The sequence below is a fragment of the Xiphophorus hellerii genome, chromosome 6 (assembly GCF_003331165.1).
Source record: "Xiphophorus hellerii strain 12219 chromosome 6, Xiphophorus_hellerii-4.1, whole genome shotgun sequence".
In the NCBI taxonomy this organism is placed as follows: domain Eukaryota; kingdom Metazoa; phylum Chordata; class Actinopteri; order Cyprinodontiformes; family Poeciliidae; genus Xiphophorus; species Xiphophorus hellerii.
Window position 1 is genome coordinate 9,706,127 of NC_045677.1, and position 20,907 is coordinate 9,727,033.

Genomic DNA, 20,907 nt, shown 5'->3' on the forward strand with positions numbered 1-20,907 from the left:
CCGTAGGAACAATTCCCAGATGCCAGAAGGTGCCACATTCATCTATTCAAATGTAAAATATGCAAGAACAAACACCACTGAAATGTCCACCGATCATGCCGCTCAGGGAGGAGACAAGTTCTGTGCCAAAGATGTGCATGAGTTTTGATGTTGAATGTATATCAACCAAATACCCAAGCAATTCACAATAGTTCGTTTCTTACCACCTTCCATTTAAGGCTTGGCTTTTACAAATCACACATTAATCTTCAACTATCCCTGAGCCCTTTTTCCTCTTCAATAAAACCCTCAAAGACAATTATTAGCTAAAAAATTTAGTGAAGAGCTTCTCCTTAATGGATTAAATCCGCTTTCCCCTCTGTCTCTATTCTATTGATGATCTCAGCTCGACCCGAATGTGTCCTGCTCAAACATTAAAAATGAAAAATGATAAGATTTTGAAATAGTCAACAATTTACAATGCAGATATACAAAATAAATATGGCATTGGTGTTTTTACAGCTCAAAATATAAACCATCTGGCCTGGATATTGACTTTACAGGGTACACAGCGATCCACCAAGGTACTACACTACAATTCTGCTAACAAGCAGCCTTGACTGTTTTACTGAACGGCAAATAAGGGCAGGAGATATTGAAGGATGGCTGCAGAATATATGAGGAGGCCAAGCCAAAAATATCAACTCGAGATCCCGGCAGTTCTGCTGGAAGAATTTTATACAGACCTTTGTGGCCTGAAAGCTATAATTCATCCATGCTACCACTTTCCTTAAGATCTTCAGAGGACGGATAAATGTTGGAGATATACTTGGGATTTAAGGGGTGACTATATTTCCTTTTACAACATCCTCCACGGTTATTGGCATCCCGGCATGAGGCCGTACCAAAGGTAAGTGGCTATACTGGGTCTGGACATGATAAAGCAGTAGATGACATAACCCAAAATATCACTGACTTTTCAAAACCTCTCACTAGCCCTCAAGCAACTTGGAATCTGTGCTTTTTCACTCTTTCTCTAGATTTTGGGACCTTGATTTCCAAGTTGACCTGAACGTTTGGTTTATGAAAGGCAAAAAAAGGATGTAAAGTACCAAACATAAACACTTACGTGACTCTGTGTAATCTGTATGCAGTAGGATCAAACCCAATATTACCGATCAAAGAAAAAATAATTTTGTAGATTAATGCAACTTCAACATGCGGCACTACTTTATTGTTTGTGACTACATCTACTGTTGCAGTGAAAAAAAGGATTTTTTTGTTTTACTGCCAGACTTAAAGCTACTTTTATTGGATTTACGTCAATCGCTGCAACTTGGTTTACTTTGCTTAGGAAATCAGATTTTTTGTTGAACAAACATCCAGGTCTGGACAGAGGTCACTGTTTGTTTTTCATTGGCCACCCTGTTAAAGCCACCGTTAAACTCACAACAGATTTTCAGATATTTCTAATTATGCAGCTTGGATCAGACTTGAAATACTCTGTGTTTATTTTGATCTGTCTCGCTGACATTTTGTCCCAAACAACTTAATTGTATGACGATGTGAGCAACTTTGAGAAAATCTGTTTCCTTGTAAAGTCTTGAGTCATGGTTTCATCTTCTGCCCTCCCAGCTTTTTGTGCTGTGTGAGGGGGGAATGACAGTTTGCAGGAAGATTGTCTCCTGAATCTTGTTTTTCTCCTGTTCAGCCTTTCGGAGGGGATGGCTGGTGCGACACCATCAACAACCGGGCCTACTGCCAGTACGACGGAGGAGACTGCTGCTCGTCCACGCTCTCCACCCGAAAGGTATCAATTTCCCTCCCTTTTAACGCTGTCAGATGTGTTTTCCATCAGATTCTTTGGACAGAGTTTAGTATTCTGGAATCATTCTGAAGCTTAGATGCTTAAGCTGCATTCAGACTCAGATTCTTCCTGTTTACAGTTGTAGAAAAGAGTTGGTTTTGGCAGGAGTGCTGTGCTGCGGTGCAGGAGACCTCTGCTAAGCAAATAAACACAGATTCATGTTAGTTTCCTTTCTCCTTTTAGTAGCTGTGGCTGTTTGGTCTGTTTAATGTGCTCAGAAACAACAGAGCAGACTTGCTCACATTGTAAAAACACAAGTTTGCACCTATATACACAACTCCCTGCTTCTGATTTTTCTCTCATTAAAAGCTGCATAAGGAATCTAAGAGATATGAGCTGACTGTAGAAGGTTTCTTTTATGGTTCTGGCATAATACGTTTTAGGAAATCACTGGATGTTTACTCACTAAAGAAAGTATCTCATTGCAGTAATTGTGCTAACTGGCTACTATTGGGTGGCTAAGAGAAATGGTATGAATAATAATGAGTGAGTCCAGGTGAAGCAGCGCAGGAAACCACAAGCCATTTGTTCCCTCAGCTGTCCCTGGATAAACACATTTTTCTTCCTATTTTTCCATGCTTTCATGACAACGTCTCTCCCATGTGGACATTAGGGAAGTCCACCCTCCTCCCCCAATACTTCTTTTTAAATATACCCCCTCTTTGGCTACTGTACAACCACATATTCCCTTATTCGGGGGGCCCTGGCCGTTAATTCGTACGGCCTACAGTTGGCCGAACCTCCGCTGTCTCCTTCATGTCCGCAGCACGCCATGACTCACTGGCAGCTCCTTCCTCAGCCGAGCAGGAGTTCAGCGAGTCTGTAGCTGCCGTCATAATAAATGAGTTGCCAGACTGCCACTAACTGCTTTTATTTTACTGGAGTACAGAGCGGGAGGTGGTGGTATGGGTGGGGAGGGTTCTAAGTGTGGGAGCAGCTAGAGGTGTCTGACGCTCTGCGGTTTTCTCGGCCACTGTTAAACAGCACCTCAGCAAGCGGGGGTCGTATTTTGAGGAAATAAGCTCAGTCGGCGGGAGAGTCAGCATCCTGACCGTGACTGCAGCAGCGCTACAGAGCAGGGGAGGGGAGGGGGGGTTAGTGGGTGTCTTTGCAAAAATTCACCGTTTCTATGAAGTCATGCAGGTGTGACAAATTACTGGTTTCAACACAGGATGGTCTTTTTTCCTCCGCTGGTACTCAAGAAAATTATGCACTGGGTTTCACTCCAGGTTGTTTCATTTTTGTTTCATACAAATCTCAAACACACAGATGAGGAATTAGAATTTCTACTACTGTGTCTTGGAAAATGATTCTGTCCATCAAACCCAAAAGAAAATTAAATGTACCTAAATGATGCAGTAAACCAACAAAGTGGTGAATGGATGCTTCAGTGGAATGAAATAATAGGGTGGTTTTGTGTACATATTTTAAATTCGTTCAAATCCATTTACTCTGATACCCCTAAATAAACACAAGTTTAATTATATGCGAATTAAGAAATAAAATCCAGCTTTTTGGTGATCAAACAAGATCACGAGACCAACAAACAAAGGATTTAAGTAAAAATTGTGGAGAATTTGAAAGCAGGGTTAGCTTATCAAAAATATCCTGAACTCTAAGCATCCCATTGAGCTCTGTTCAGTTTGATCATCTATGAATGGAAAAAGTATGGCAAAAAAAGACCTAGTTAAACATCGCTATAACCCTAAACTAAATGGGCGGACAAGGAGAGGAATAGTTAGAGGAACACTGAAGTTGCCCATGGAGGCTTTGGAGCTGCATAAATCCATAATTTGAAGGGGAAAATCTGCTGACAGTACGGTTATGAGTTGTGAAATCCACAAATCAGGCCTACTGATAACAGTATATGTGGAAAAAAACCTAGCATTGCACAAAATCTACACTGTGAAACTCAGTGGTGATGGTAACGTGTGGTGGGAAGGTTTCTCTTCAGCAAGGAACATTGCCGGAAAATGGAGCTTAATACAGGACAGTCCTGAAAAATAGTTTGAAGATGGAAAACACGTCTCCCTAGACAAAGACGATAAAAATATGGGCGGAGTTACAGGGTTAGATTAAAGTACTAAAACGGTATAATGGCCAGGCCCCAAAACACGTTTCAATCTGCAATATGTGGTTCTACGAAATATCAAATCAGTGGAACTGAACAGAAATTTTTATCTGTAAAAACCTCCATAAAACACACTAAAGTTTGATGTTGAAATCTGAAATGATGTGTAAAAGTTCAAGAAGTACAGTTTTTTTTATTTTTCAAAAGGCATTGTGTGTGCTCCAAGTTTCATGTTCTTTGACTTGTTAATAGGAATCTGTGTGTGTGTGTCTACCAAAAGAGACAAAGCAGCAAGGCTTGTTTGGTTCTCATTGCATGCAAGGCCGACTGCTTCTTATTGAAGCGCTCTCGTCATGTGTGCTCTATTTTTCAGTGTGTTGCAGTAAACAGTGGGAGGTAACTTTTACATGCTCAGAAACACTCAAAGGACTTGGCTTTTGTTTGTGTGCATGAAGCAACAGAACCCCATCCAACGGTTGTTAGGAAGCTTCAAAAATGGAGTGCTCTTAGGCTCACTGGAAGTTGGCATCCCTGAATCAGAATGAAACCGTTAGAGAAATATTTAACAGGAGTGCCAACTCATCTTAGATGGCACTGCTGGTGCCTTCCTGCAGCTTGTTAAGAGCCCTCGGTGAAACCGCTCCCCACCCGACCATCAACTCTCTCGCACTCTGCAAAGCGGGCGCAATTAGCAGCGACGTTCGTTACCCTCCACCTCGTACTGCGCGCCGTCGTCATCGTTTTTTTCCTTCCTCTGCCTCCCACTCCCCTTTCCTTTTTCCCAGTCTTCCTTCCACTCCTTTTCTCCAGGAGCAAATGTTTATATTTCTTGCAAAAGACTGCTTCACGGGGCACCAGAGTTTATTTTGCAACCTGTGGTGATGGCTCGCTTCCTAGACGAGAGCGGGCAGCCTCTTGTTGTTGATTCCAAACATGTGTTCATCCGTTCATCTCTACGGCGGCGCGCTCCTCCCTCCTCCTCTCCCTCCTGAACGACCGACAAGGCTCTCTCGCCGCTCAACGGCCAACGTCTGATCATTTGATGTGCTCTTTATCTGCCTTCTGAGGGCCGTTTGAGCTCTCTTTGAAGCCGTGAGGAGAGGTGACGAGTACTGAGGTCGCTTACCTTTCAGCACCAGCACAATGCTGCGCGGTTGGTCCAAGCAAACGCGGTTTTTATTGTCTGGTTTTGCCATTCAGAGTTTTGCTCCTTGCAACAGTTGAAATGTAACAACTCAACTGGGAGGCCCTCTTAAAGGCTAATCTTATTCTCCGTATTTCACAACACTTTCACTTGTTTTGTTTTGTTTCCCCCTATTTACAGGGCGTCCATGCATTCTTAAAAAGCCTTAAATTCATTTATCTAAAATTACTGCCTTAAAATGTTTTAAATTCATTTAAGAAAATGTCGGTTGGCATTAAATATGTTAATCACAAGTCTTAAATTTTGTTGTGGTGGGACTATTTAATCTCATATTCTATGTTGGGTTTTGTTGTTCAGACGTCTGATCAGACATCTTCACTCACTGTGCCATGACTGAAGGTGATTAAGGCTACCTGTAACAAGCTGCTAATATTTGCTTGCTAGTATATGGCTCATTAGCAGCTAGCACATGGGTCTCTAGCTAGCTAAGTGGTTAGCTAGAGAGCCATGTGCCAATTTCATTCTGTGAGAAGCACAAAGCTGCTGCCAAGAGCCATAAAAAGACCCCAGCAATTTCACAATTTTGGTCCCCTGCATTTCTTTTGTACATCACTGTTGTGGTCTGGAATTTTATTCATAATAGTCTTAAAAAGTCTTAAATTCCAGTAGGTGAAAACTACATAGACCTTGTACGTAGTTAAAAAAAGCATGGTGCTGTGTAAAGGTTTTTGCCCCCCATTTCTTAGCGATTTCAGTTCTTTTTAAAATCATATTTAATGCTCCATATCATCAGACAGGAATATACAGACAACCTGGGAAAATACAAAAAGCAATTTTTAAATGATTTATTTATTACGGAAAAAAAATCTATTCAAAACTCATCATGGCACAACCTAATCATTTACTAGTTATAATAATTTAGTTAATTTATGGTGCCACTATGACATTTTCTTTGCAGAATTGTTTTAATTCTGCTCCACTGAAGCATGAATGGCCTATGCTTCAGTGACTGGCCTATTTTAAAGCTTTCAATTTTTATAAGTATTGAAATTTGGACTTGCCCTCTACTTCTCAGATTATCTGTTTTGCTGCATAACCAAATTTCAGCTGAGCTAAAGATTGGTTTGGATTACATTTTTCCCTTTGTGTAAACATTCAAAAACATCTATTCAGATTTAGTTGGGCTACCTTAGTCTGATATTTAAATCCGTTTGCTGATCTGAAACGCTCGAGTGTGACAAAAAGACAAAAAACAGGAGACATCTGTAAGGAGGCACGCACCTTTCCAGAGAACAAGAGTTACAGATCTGAATCTCTGAAGCAGGACTGGGAATTCGATTAGCAGATCATTCTGTTTGTTTACCGACAGGTCATCCAGTTTGGAGCGGACTGCAGCGAGGACGAGTGCACTTGCCGTGATCCAGATGCCGAAGAAAACAAGAGCAAAGTAAAAACCTTGGACTGAAGAGGTGGAACCGGGGGAGGAATGCAATAAGATGCGAAAGGAAGGAAAGGAAGCTGAAGTTGTCTAAAAAGTCGAACTGCATCACATTCACCACGAGTTAAAAAAATAAATCAGATGTGTAACATTTCTCAATACAAAGATTGTGACTAAATGCCATTTGTATTTCATTTTCTTGCTAAGCTGCATCCAATGAGTCATTACATCGAATGACATCCAGACATGATAAGTTTCCTTGCTCCTAGCTCAGACGTAAGAGATTAGAAAAGGTTGTTTTGGAGATCAGAACCTAACACACTGCAGCCCTCCTCCAGAAATAAAGTCATCATAATTGGATCAAATCACTTATGAATGAGCTCAAGTACGTTTCTGGATCTGATTAGAGTCGGGCCGCTCCTCACGGCTGAAGGCTACTGGAGAAACTCATGTAAAGACTAACGTGTATAGATCGTATATCTGCATTATCCAGTATATCCCACAAGGCCAGCTATAAGCCAAACAGGTCATTGCTATATTTATATCACTGTTCACGTTATGTTATTGTGCTACTGTATTATGCAGCTGGGCTTCCCAAAGCGGCAGTGCATGGACGTGTGTCTAGTTGCTCAATTAAGACAGTTATTAGGTCTAACTGAACATTGTGTAATTTCAGATATTGACTGTAAACACATTTATTATCCTCTCTATGCTCTTATCAGTACCACTGAAGCAAATCTGCACATACAGTGAAGGTGAGATGAACTGAAGTGTAAGGCCGTCCATTCACTCAGCACAGACTTCATCCATATCCAGACACATTCTGGTGTCAGTCACCAACCAATACGAGGGAACACATCAGTACATAGGATCAATTAAAGTATATTGTGATATTTTACTGTACTTTGTACTCAATATAATAAATTCCAACTTTATACAGACCTGAATCATGTCCTGTTTGACTGATATATCTGTTCATAAAGGGGTTTAGGTGATTCATGCAATCATATTAGAATACTTTACACTACTTATTAGAATACTTTGGGTTTCTTCTGACCCAAACAGTACGCATGTGAGCTGCTGAAAAATGTAATCTGCATAGAATGACAGTCTTTACATTCTTTTACATTTGTTTTGCTTGTACTTTAAAACATGCATAATTCTCTCAGGTGTATATATATATTTAAATATATATTTTATAAAATTCACTAATTGCTTACAGAAGCCACTTAAATAGTAAAAAAAAAAAAGTTGACATGTGAAGGCCTCTGAAGTTTGTTACAACACATTGAACGAACAAACGGCATCACGAAGACACAGGAACACAACAAACAGGTGAGGGATGTAATTGCAGAAATTGAAGCAGGATTGCCTTTTAAACCAGTGTTCACTCTTTGAACATCTCACTCTGCACCACTTAATCCAGCATCTGGAAATGTAATAACTGCAAACCAACGAAAAAAGGCCGGTCGAGAATAGCGATCATCATCATCATCATCATATTTGAAATGCCATTTGGAAAGCTGACATGCTATTGGCTGGCGTTTGCTAAACAGCCAGACCAAGAGTGCTGATTGGCTGTAACCCAGTTTCCACTGAGTATATTAATGCATTTTATATCTGGTATGTAAACTATTAAAATAGGATGTTGTCATAGTTTTTGGGATTTTAGCAACGAACCCAACAAACACGAGGGGTCCACTGTCTAAAATCTCTGCATTGCAAAATGGGGAGGGAGTAATGAATCATAAAATGCTTTGTAGAACCCAATCAAATTTGACATTAAATGTACAAAAATCTGGCAACAATGAACTCTCAGAACCTGGATAGTTATACATGACGCACACAAATCATACGCATTTTTCAGGGGTTATTTTATTTCAATGAAACATTTGAGCAGCAGTCTGAGCACTGAGATCAGAACTGCAACAACAATTAGCAACACCAGTCTCAATTCTGTCACAGAAAGCTGACAGTTAAACAGGAGCAGGAATATCTGCAGAGCACAAATTAAAGATTTGATAGACAAACCATTAGTGCTGTGAAAAACTTCATTGGTAAGTGTTGTGAAGCCTCTTTTGCTTAAAGTAGCAAAGGTCAACATGAAAACTCACTATGGGACACATATTATAAACAGGATTTCATGCAGATCAGAAACATTTTCAAAGATATAAACAGTTTCTGATGTTTTTTATGTTCTTTTAATAGTCCTTAATTTCACCCCAAACTGCTCCAAAAGTCAGTGTTCCCAAACTACAACCATATCACTCACAGGGACAAAATCAGTGCATTAATCTTGCAAAAACTACAATACACAGCTTATATGTAGGTTTGTTAAGATATCGACTAAAGCACACATCAATGCCGTAAAATATCACAATGAGAATATTGTATATACAGGAGTAAAAGATTAAATCGTGATGTAATTATGTATTACTATCTATACAAAAATCTACAGGCATTTATTTTAGTATTCACACATTAGATTTGTTAAAAAGAAAAAAAGAATCTTTTTCTGACATCAATCATCGGCATGGCCCTCAGACATATTATTAAAATTAGAAAAGAAGTCAAAGAAAAGCTTCAGTGTAGGTTTACTGCTGGTTAAAATTGATGCTGTTTGAACATTAAAAGGATTAAGAAAATACAGTGTGAATTTTTTTTTAAAGTTATTACTGAAGTAAGTCAACGCGGCTTGGGTTTGAGTTATTTCAAACAAATAGTTGACAACGGTAAATAAGTATCAACACTACATTCAGATTATATATATGTTGTTGCTAAAACTTCATGATAATGTTATGTACAGTGTAAACCTTTTTTTTAAATCTCTAAAATAGCTCCACACTTCTTCCATGTACTTTGTTTACCTTTCTACCAGCATAGTTCAATACAGAGGCCCAAAAAAGAAAGAAAATTCTGCCCAGCGACAAATCAGGACAGTGTCAGAAATACTGATGCACCTCAGTGGATTAAGTCGTCATTAAAATGCCTAATTATGCACCTATTACACAAATGCAAAGATATTTTAAGTATTTATTTCCAATAATTTTGATTAGTTTCATAGCTTGAACTTTTACAAAAGCTGCATGTACATCAGAGTGATTGACAGCACTAAGACCCTCCTCCTCCTGGCTCTGATTGGTTGTTTCTGACCGAGCGGTGTATTTCTGCAGATAGCAGTACAACCACAGATTACCTGTCTTATACTGTCACAACATAGTGACAGTTTCAACAAACATATACAAAGCACATTTTTCATAAAAGTTACATGCTGCAGCTTTAAAGCTAATGAAATCTGAAGACGGGAAAATCGAACCATTATTTCATTTAAAGAAAAGTTATATTGTGTCTTACATAATAACAGGGAAAACTGCTGACTTGAAAATAACCCAGCAAGAAGCTGCTGGATACAGCGACCAATCAGGACAGCATCAGACATACTGATGCATACAAGAGGCCATATTATTGGAGTAATGAGTGGATGAAAAAAATATGGTGATTAAAAGTGAAGAAAACAACGGGGATAACAACAAGCGGAGGATGAAGCAATGCCAAGCAGAAGCAGAAAGATGATGGGACAATTTAAAGACGCCCATTAGAGCAACCTGGACTTATTTAAACAGAGCCAAAGGCCGACTGCATCCATGTCACACCTGACCAACTATTGAATGCATTCACTGTATGGTACATGGACATACATTTTTACATTTCGCTTTTAACACTCTGATTTTACTGCTCTTATGTCATTTTCGAATCTGCTAAGCAAACAAATTTGGGAATTTCATCAGCTGTAAGCTATAATCATAAAAATGAACATCGAATTCATTTGTTTCAATTTTCAAATTGAATTACTGAAATAAAGAAACTTTTTGATGATGTCCTAATGTATTAAGATGCATATATACAACACTATATTAACTTCTCAAGTGTGATAGCTCTAAGAAAAATTAACTTGTCTGTTTTGCAGCTAAAAGGAATGCCACAATGTAATATAAATAAAAGTTATCTCATTGTTTGGTAGGTGCTAGCCAACAGCAACACTTTAATTTGGATCAAAACTGTTGTCTTAGGAGGATTTAATATAAACCACATATCACAGTGTGGATCTATCTAAGTTCAAACTTGTAGAGGAATCTGTTGCTATTCCTTTAATTTAATCATAATAGATTTCTTTAATTTTAACTCTTCATTAGAATAAAGAAGTAAAGTTTACAGACTGACCAAAAGCTCAGGGACTGGCAGGTGCTACAGAGCAGTGCTAATGACAGCTAATGTTATTAGTACTTTGTTTCTGAGTATCATTAAAGGTAAATGGACCAGATTTAATTTCAAATAATGTGCAGCACTTAGAAATAAGACATGAATCTCAGCAGCCTTTGTATGTAAAATCTGTGTTTTCTTGAGAAACCGTGAGGAAACTGTGCTGATCCTTTTGAAACCAAACCTCTAGAGCTCTTTGGGCTCTCCGTAGTCGTTGTACATGACAGTGAGTGTCTGTTCGTCACAGGCCTTGTGTACGTCCTGGCCCATCTCGGACCAGTTGAGCCCAAAGGCTTTGGTGTCGGTGTAACGGCAGGACAGGAACTTGAGGGACATCCGGCGAAGGCCGATCTTTGGCTCCTGCAGGAGGCCCTTACACCACAGAGAGAGCTCGTCCAGCTGGGAGAGGATGAGGCCCGCCTTCCTGTTGGGGCAAACAACATGGAGGCTTTAAAAGCACGTATGATTAAATACATGAAGATGATGCATGATTGTCTAAAAATACTTAAAAGTAAATGATTTAATCATTTCGTTCAACACAAACCAAAAGTTTTTGGTTTCACTAACCATTGATATATTTACAGGAATTATGGGAAAGCTTGCAAATCTAAGCACACAATCCCAACTGGGAAAACGGGGATGGCAGCGTCCTGCTGTGTGGGTGTTCTCCACATGGCATCATGACTAACGCAGGTTGTGTAGAAACATCTGAGCAAAATCTCCAGAAAGCAGCCAGGAAATTTTGCCTCGAGCGTAAATGAATCTTCCAAACGGACACTGACCTGAATCACAGCCCCAGGTTAGTTACAAAGTGGCTTAATGACAACAAAGTCAATGTTTTTTGAAAGGCCTAAGTCTAAGTGTCATAGAAAATTACTGATCAGACTTTGAGCAGGTTTGCAGGCAACAACCAAGTTGACTTACAAACCTGTGGAAAGACAAAAATTGATTCAAACAAATTCTGGTTTATGAAAGGAAATGTAAATGTCTGAGATTGAAAAGAAAAATTTAAAAACAATCTTATTTTTATTTATTCTGGCCTTCAGCTAATGGAATAAATGCAAATTTGAGGGCATTTGCCTTTTTATACAATGCAAGTACCTGATTTTATCTGTATATGCAAGTTTGACTTTTTAAGCTAAATTACTGAAATAAACTTTATGATCTTCTACTGCATTGTGATAAAGCAGTAGAGTTTAATTAGACCTATGACTGGGCGTAACCTGGTAACCCCACCCACATTACTAACCCGTTGGAAACACCAGATTGGATTTTATTTTCCATTTCTAGCCGAACAGCAATGACAAACGCAAAAACAAGTCAAACTGTCCCGGCAGGATATGGTGCCATAATTTGAATATTACAAACAGATACCACCATCGTCAAATTGTGAATTAAAAAAATAATAGCGGTTTCAAAAAAAGACAAATTGCTGAATTTTTGCTAGTGGTAAAGACATTAATAAGCGACTGGGACATACAAAAAAAACCAAAAGCCTTCTGGTTTCATGTGCTGCTAAGCTGCCGACAGGCTGAAACTCAAGTTGGTTCATCCATCATACTGCGTCCCTGATGCTGGTTTATAAAGACATGGCTGTCTTTGTACAACCTGAGACTAGCGTATCCACCGCTGCTTCCTCCCTGACGCCGCTCACTGGGCAAGCTGTACAGTCGGGGACACTTTCCAACTTCCACCCTAAGTTCACAGCGGCGGGCTCAAGCTCTGGGTGGGAGTAACTGCAGCTAAATAGTGGAAAATGAATGAAAAGCTACATTTCTAATGGTAAGCGAAGAGCTGGCCGTGTGAAACCAAACGGCTCTAATGCCGAGGGGACTCTATGAAATGCTTGAAATTGTCGTTTGGCCAAACCAGGCCAGCTGTAAAATCATCTCCTGTGGAAACATGATACACAGAGTTCACATAAAGACATCTCACAAGACTCTGGGCGCAATAAATAACCATTAAACCTGATGCAGTCTTTTTTGGCCCGCATGGCGAACTCTTGTCAGGTGTTTGTCTAAGGTCAGGAAATGGCAGCGAGAGAAGATTTCAATCATTCCATGCACAGTTTCTTCTTTTTGTACAGCCAAATTACTAATTCCACATTGCAACATTTCCACTCTGTCATGCCACAAGTCTGCGGGGCGCGCCAGAGCCACCAGACGTGCAACACATCAAGTTACTGAGCAACGCATGCAGCTCGCAATGTGAAGATATGCACTGCACTCACCTACAACGCTTTGGAAAATAAAACACATTCTCTCCACGTAAGTGTTTTCACTTTTTCTCACATTACCACCAAAACTTAGTATTTTGTGATTACTTATAAAAAGGAAAACGAAACATGGTTTATTCAGATATTTTAACTGAAAATAAAAGAAGGATGACATGCTGTGTGAAAGCTCTTTTGTTCATTCTTCCTTGCTACTCATCACATCATCGGTTAGATCAGATCACGTGTCCATGAACGTTTTAAGTCATGGCACAGATTCTGAAATGTACTTTCTTCTGGCCTTTGACTAGACAGTTCAATGACATAAATATTCTTTGACCCAAGTTGAAGGGTTAGGGTAACCCTACACTTCTCTTCTTGCTGAAGAAAAAATCTCCACACACCATATTGCCAAAAAAATCTTCTCCAAAACCTTTGACTGAAATGGAAGTTTAGACATTCATCTACAATTCTCTCTTTTTTTTTGCCAAGAGGTTGAAGTGCAACCTAAAGGGAAGATGGAACATATTCTGAAGCAAGCCGCTTATTCCTTTTTTAGAGCAAACACAGCTGATTTATTGAAGACATCTTTCAGAAAATGAGCAGGAGCAAAATCTGAAGGGCGATTTGTTGGCTGTAGCTTTTTAACTACCTCTGTGAGGGAAGAAAAGGACACTGGCTCAAGCTGGTCAAAACCAGTGATGCTTTTGCAAAGAGCAAGACCTGAATTGGTGGAAACAGGAACAAGTGAGTTTGGTCCGAGAGAGGAAAATTGCATCAATGAGAAAGAAAAAACTTTACAGTGAAAGAGTGAGGGTTATTTGCGGGGTTTCCTTTAGAGCTTTAAAAGCTAAACAGAACCTGAAGCTGGTGAATGTTATCAGAGACTAGAGAAGACATGAACTCCATTTTAGCAACCTTAACAACTCTCTGATATGTAGAAAGGTATCAATGCTGGACTTCTTTAAGGTATGAAGCTCATCTTTTTTCCCACCTTTACTCAACCAGCAGACGGTCGAGACGCAGGGCACGGATGGAGTCAATCAACCATGGTTCTGAGTGGGTTTTTACGTGCCTGGATCTGAAAGGTGTAACGGAGTCCCAAATACTAGCACACAGCAAACTGAAAGGAGATGAAAACTCCTGGGCATTATAATCTCTAATGCTATCCACTGTGAGAGACGGCTGGAGGACGATGAACACAAACATCCAGACGAATGTGCGGTCGTATCAGTTCAAAACGAACGTTTGGTACTGCTGTATCCGCTTGCTGCTAATGTTCAAAGTGGGCAGCCTAAGCACTAAAAAAAAAAAATCCCGACAACCTCAAACTGCATCACTCCGTACAATAATACGTGAGATATGTTCTGGTTTGGATGAACGCTTGATCTGGATCTGAACTCTGTTGTGGAATAAAAGCAGACATCAGAAGTGAGCGAGAAAAGATGGCTTTTATTTGTAACCGGTGTCTGCCAGTCACTGTGGCAAGCTAATATCCGCTTGTCAAACTCACACTCGCATGATAACCCGCAAATGTTTTATTTTTTATTTTTTCCCTCCACTTTTGCATTTTGCTGAGGACTGCATGGTGGCGTGTTGGGTAACAGTGTTAAAAAAAAAAAACTGTTTAGATCTCAGCTGGGGACTTTCTTTGAGTTTCTACAGGTACTCCAGCACAAAACCATGATTAGTGACTGAATCTAAGCTGGATTTGTGTGAACAGCTATTTGCCTCGGTATGCCTGTGTTGACGTGGTGCTCTATCCACGTGGTCAACTGTCTCTCTTGACTGCCGGGTGTAGTCTTCACTTCTGTTATTAAAACCTCACAATGTGTTATCGCTGCAAAAAAAAGTGCAACCTTTCCATTACTGTTTCAGTCATACAGGTAGCTTCAATCAAACCTACCAAGTTTCATTGTATCTGTTAGAAAACTGCAATTCATATTTGATCCAGTGAGTCACTTGAAGTAACAACTGCAGATTATATTATGCTTTCGTAGCTGATTTTGCAGAATAAACAACTTTAAGTGTTGAAGTTTAATAATGTTTAAATACATCTTTAGGTTCAGATGAGCTTTATGTCCCGGCAGTTAAAGAAGTTGACGATGCCGTCCGGTTAGACGGCTTGCCAGCAGAAAAGAGCCCACGTTGAAACTGTCGTTCGTATCATTTTCCCTTTTTATAATCCCAATACTATACCACAGATTTCAGCGGTCTGAGGAAACTGAGATAATTATTTGCTTTAAATGAACAAAAAAAAAATTGTGGTTTGTTATGCTTTCATTTGTCAGGAAATCACAGAAACACTCAAAAATAGCAACGGTTGTCATCGTAAATCCTTGTGCATGTATAGAAGCGGAAAATATTTGTGTGGCTGATAAAGCACGGACCTAAAAAGAAAAAAATGTAACCAGGCCTAAAATTTCATGCAATTTTGACTCCAGAAAATAATAGAGTAGGGATCTGTCCTCTGTGCAGTCCTCTCTGTACAAACAGCACGAATCTCCCGTTCCACCACATCCTAAAGGTGCTTGATTGCATAACGGTGGAGGTCGTCGGAGTACAAGCAACTCATTGTCGCGTTCAAGAAACCCGCTGGAGATCATGTCAGCTTTGCGACATGCTGCATTAATCTTCTGGAAGTAGCTGTCAGACTTATGAGCTGCTGCCATGAGATCGGTTCATTTATCATTTCTGTTAACAGCCAATTGGACAAATGCAACGTTGACGCCGAGCGCGTTTCATGGATGCTGGACCTCCCGTCTGGATGCAGTACTGGTGGAGTAACCTCAACAGTACGCCTCGATATGAACGATGGGATATTTTTATTAGGCGGTCGAGTATATAAATAATTCTACATTCTCATCGACTCTTTTGTATCGTAGAAAACAATCAATCACAGCTGAACTAACAGCTAGGAGGCACTTGCGCGTTGACTATGTGGGCGTTTCTGTCCTTCATTTGGCTTTAAAAAGGCTAAAGGCAAAGCAAACAGTCCGCTGTGATTATGATTGGGATTTTTTTGAAACCGTTTCCAACCATAACAACATTTATTAACGCAAGTTTAGCTGATTAGAGAGATTGTAAACCAACAACAGAAAGAAAATAAGCAATAAAATATCAAGTATGTTTCAATTTATCAAGGCCAGAGAGTCCAACCAAGGACCTGGTCCGAGCTGAAACAACCAGGGTTGAGGATTTTCTTTCAGCCCTCCCAAAAACATCTCGCATTTCTAAGTCAACAGCCAACTATAAAATGATACATGCTCCCTTGGCGATGACAAGCTCTGGCCCTCAGAGGAGCTTCAGAGACGCTATGGTTTGGGTTAAAAACACGTCTGGAGAAAAAAAAATGAAGCAGCAAAATCAGCCTGTGCAAAATGCCAAACAGTCTTGTCAGTGAGATTTGATTAGATTTTTCTTTTGGCATATTTAAATATCTGAAACAACAATGAAACAGCCCACATTTTTTATTCCTTTGTAAATAATTCTCAGTTTGTTTATAGCAATGTACAGGGGTTGGACAATGAAACTGAAACACCTGGTTTTAGACCACAATAACTTATTAGTATGGTGTAGGGCCTCCTTTTGCTGCCAGTACAGCGCCAATTCGTCTTGGGAATGACATATACAAGTCCTGCACAGTGGTCAGAGGGATTTTAAGCCATTCTTCTTGCAGGATAGTGGCCAGGTCACGACGTGATGCTGGTGGAGGAAAATGTTTCCTGACTCGCTCCTCCAAAACACCCCAAAGTGGCTCAATAATATTTAGATCTGGTGACTGTGCAGGCCATGGGAGATGTTCAACTTCACTTTCATGTTCATCAAATCAATCTTTCACCAGTCTTGCTGTGAGTATTGATGCATTGTCATCCTGATACACGGCACCGCCTTCAGGATACAATGTTTGAACCAGAATGGTTCGGTAGTCCTTGGCAGTGACGTGCCCATCTAGCACAAGTATGGGGCCAAGGGAATGCCATGATATGGCAGCCCAAACCATCACTGATCCACCCCCATGCTTCTCTCTGGGCATGCAACAGTCTGGGTGGTACGCTTCTTTGGGGCTTCTCCACGCCGTAACTCTCCCGGATGTGGGGAAAACAGTAAAGGTGGACATATCAGAGAACAATACATGTTTCACATTGTCCACAGCCCAAGATTTGCGCTCCTTGCACCATTGAAACCGACGTTTGGCATTGGCACGAGTGACCAAAGGTTTGGCTATAGCAGCCCGGCCGTGTATATTGACCCTGTGGAGCTCCCGACGGACAGTTTTGGTGGAAACAGGAGAGTTGAGGTGCACATTTAATTCTGCCGTGATTTGGGCAGCTGTGGTTTTATGTTTTTTGGATACAATCCGGGTTAGCACCCGAACATCCCTTTCAGACAGCTTCCTCTTGCGTCCACAGTTAATCCTGTTGGATGTGGTTCGTCCTTCTTGGTGGTATGCTGACATTACCCTGGATACCGTGGCTCTTGAGACATCACAAAGACTTGCTGTCTTGGTCACAGATGCGCCAGCAAGACGTGCACCAACAATTTGTCCTCTTTTGAACTCTGGTATGTCACCCATAATGTTGTGTGCATTGCAATATTTTGAGCAAAACTGGGCTCTTACCCTGCTAATTGGACCTTCACACTCTGCTCTTATTGGTTCAATGTGCAATTAATGAAGATTGGCCACCAGGCTGGTCCAATTTAGCCATGAAACCTCCCACACTAAAATGAGAGGTGTTTCAGTTTCATTGTCCAACCCCTGTACATTGAGTCAGTCTGTGCTAAATCTCTGCTATCTATATTTGGACTTGCTGATGCAAAATCTGTTTTCCTTATCATTGTTCCTGACAAGAAACTTAGGATTTCTTTGAATAACACAGCGGAGTTTCATCTGGAAGATGAAACTCGTCCTTTGTGCATGAGGTCGTATTCCTGTTTACTCTCTGTAATACGTCAAATATTTGCTGGTTGAAAAAAAGTGGTAATTTAAGAACTAAGCAAAAAGAAGTAGCTGAAGAAGATCTTCAGGAAAACATCCACTAATAATTAACAAAATTTGACATTTTTAAATGTCAGATTCAACATAAAAATGATGACAAACCAGCATGAAAACTAATTACAAATATTTGCATTCTATACATATGTCCAGTACATCATGATTCACATCCTACTGAACTCAAACGATAAACCTACATGCACTTAGGAAAACCGTTGCTTTACTCACATGTCTTAATCATTATTGAGTGCAAATGTGTTTAAGATAACAGCCAATATTTATTTATTTTTTTGCCAGATATGCAAACATTTTGAAACTAGCACGTTATAATCTCATTTGGTAAACTATTCCACTGACTCCGGACAACAAAAGAGAAGGCAGTTTTATCAACTAAGCTGACTATTTATCCCCCTTCCCCCCCAAGTATGTAACTCTGCTTTGGTCAGTGGGTGTTATGTGCGGCGTACTGTGACTGCGAGGCGGTTTCACAATATACAAACTACTGTAAGTACAAAGTTACGACAAGTTAAGCCTGTTATTAGTGCAGGCCTCATCTCCCTTTATATGGACAGCAATCAAATTAGATTTTGAGGTCAGTTGGAGTTGAAACAGATTTTTCAAGTAGCAATTCACGTTATATTTAAGCAAGTTTCCGGACTTATTATAAGATCTAAGGATCATTAAAGCTCCTCAGATCTTATAATTTGGCTGTCTGGTGGCTCCTTTAGTACCTGTGTAACTTCCTCCTTCTCTACGCCTTCATAAAATCTTCAGTTTTTTATATCACTTTTCAATACCTGCTGCTACGTTGTTTATTCACTTTTCACTGAATCCACTTGACTTGTTTGAAATTTATCATACGTGGTGAGGTTTGCATTTGCGAACCTATGATGCTGAAAGGCGTGTTTTTTTTTTTATGATGACTGATAACAGAGCGCTGGAACCCCAGCGTGTCATCAATCTCCTCCCTTACGTGTCTGCCGTCAAACCGTGAGTTGTTTTCCTTCGTCTTCTTGGCAATCATACTTGGTGTTTGAGGGTTCAGTTTATTAGTAATCTTCTCCTCTTTCCCCTGTAAGCAGACATGACCTAAAAATGAATAAGCAATGAGTCTACAGAGGAAACATCTTAGTCTACTGAGGAAAAAGAAGCTATTTTGTCTTAGTCTTCTCATCCTTTCCAGGTAAAAATGGTTGCCACGCTATCACTAAGGCGATTTGCTGGCGAAAATGATGATGGGGTGTCGAAAGAATTTCTGAGGATTTACATCAGTTTGCCTTTCTTAACAATTGCTGTAAACAAGATAAGATAAAGTAAGATGGTAACTGCCTCAGGGATATTTCTAAATATCTGCACCTTTCTTTTCCACTTTATATTTTATTTTCCACACACATTTTTTTCTAAAAAACCCCACAAAAAACTAAAGGAAATAAACAGATTATTAGATCTTACGACCAAAAAAAACAAAACTTTTGGAAATCAGATACATTTCTGTTTCCAGACAGGTCAGATCTGTAGGATGTGGTGGCGTAGATTTGGACCATATCCATCTAAAAAAAAATCTTGACACAGCTTCATCAAAGGTTGGGAAATTGATTTGTTTCGTATTGCATGAGGCGAAATGTTGCTAATTTAGGAATCTAGGTCCTTCGATGTTTGCAGTAAGATGTTGCGCATGTTTTATAACCTTGTCGTGGCGGACGTAATCTCTTCTGCCATCATCTGTTCGGGTAGCGGCATCAGAACCAAGGGCACAAAATGGCTAAACAAGCTATTAAATAAGGTTGATTCTGCTGTGGAGCCGCAGGAGATTAGTGTGCAAAGAAGGAACCTTCATAAAAATCAAGAAAATTATGGACAACCCTGAGCATCGTCAGAGTGTCTGATCAGAGGCTTTTTCAGAACCGCTGTAATACAGACCACTACAGGAGACCCTTCCACACCCATCACCATCTACAATAACTCTTTGAAGTGGTTTGGAGAACACGAGTTTAATATGGGATTAATAAAGTTTTTTTATTTTTTATTTTAATGTCTGAATTGAAGTTGCATAGCTTCACTTCCAGAGTTCAAGCTGATCTCAGGATTTCTTTTTTTTTCATTTTTTTTTTCAGAATGGGGCACACATCAGTTGCGGATGCTTTAGAAGCCAGAAACATTGCATGACTAATAAATTTGCTAAAAATGCTCTTGGCAGTATTTTGGTCCTGACTCGAGTCCAAACATTTATCTGCTGCATTTGTTTTTCACAGCAGTGAAATAATGTCAGAGTCATTAAGAGACTGACACCGTGGGGTGCTTGTACGCAGTGAAACTGTGAGGCCATTAACCTCTCATCTGGCCTGCCTGCTTGTTAAAAAATAACCATGTGTAGCATTAAGTCGTTTCTCCCAGCGAATAGGGAAAGTCTAATGCACATTTGATGACTTGGCTGAGCTGAAACATGTTTATGCTTCCTTAGTTTGTTGTCAGGCCTTACCTTGAATGCACTCCTCCGGGGTGCTTGTATTAACATTAATCACTGCTCCCTTTAACCAAATTGTGGGGTTGTTAATCTAAGTGCATTTTAATGGAACACATCAGAGGAAACTCCCTCTGCTACATTAACCTTTTCCAACATGGTTCCTATTAAAAAAACAAGCTTTCATTTTAGAGTGAGGGAACCCACAGAAGCAGAGAGAAACAAAGAATTAGGGGAGCTTTCGCTAATCAGATTCACCTGCCAAAGTCTGTTTATTAGTGGATTTTATGTCCAACACATGACTCTGTTTAGGAAGCATAACGCGGCGCTTTCACGTTCGCAGTGTTTGTTTGTGCTTTATGACCGAGGCGCTCTGAGGCTTGTCCTGGCTGGATGCTGCTTCGGTAAAAACGGTGATGTCACAGAATCTGTTTTCCAGCCCGTTTGACAGAGTTTCCTCCTTAAACGTCAATTTACAC

The 20,907-nt window shown here is 40.0% G+C and overlaps 2 protein-coding genes across 6 annotated transcripts in view; one reads left to right on the forward strand and one right to left on the reverse strand.

Annotated features, from left to right (window-relative positions):
* pappa2 (pappalysin 2) overlaps positions 1-7,446 on the forward strand; it is a 66,633-nt gene extending 59,187 nt beyond the window's left edge. Inside the window, exons 26-27 of the mRNA XM_032565732.1 lie at positions 1,691-1,789; positions 6,431-7,446. Coding sequence (XP_032421623.1) covers positions 1,691-1,789; positions 6,431-6,526 — 195 coding nt within the window. The 3' untranslated portion in view covers positions 6,527-7,446. The remainder of the gene's footprint in view (positions 1-1,690; positions 1,790-6,430) is intronic.
* Positions 7,447-8,354: 908 nt separating this feature from the next.
* Positions 8,355-20,907, reverse strand: part of astn1 (astrotactin 1) — a 351,664-nt gene continuing 339,111 nt past the window's right edge. For all 5 annotated transcript variants that reach the window (XM_032565575.1, XM_032565574.1, XM_032565573.1 and 2 more), the window contains one exon: positions 8,355-11,183. In XM_032565575.1, coding sequence (XP_032421466.1) covers positions 10,946-11,183 — 238 coding nt within the window. In that variant the 3' untranslated portion in view covers positions 8,355-10,945. The remainder of the gene's footprint in view (positions 11,184-20,907) is intronic.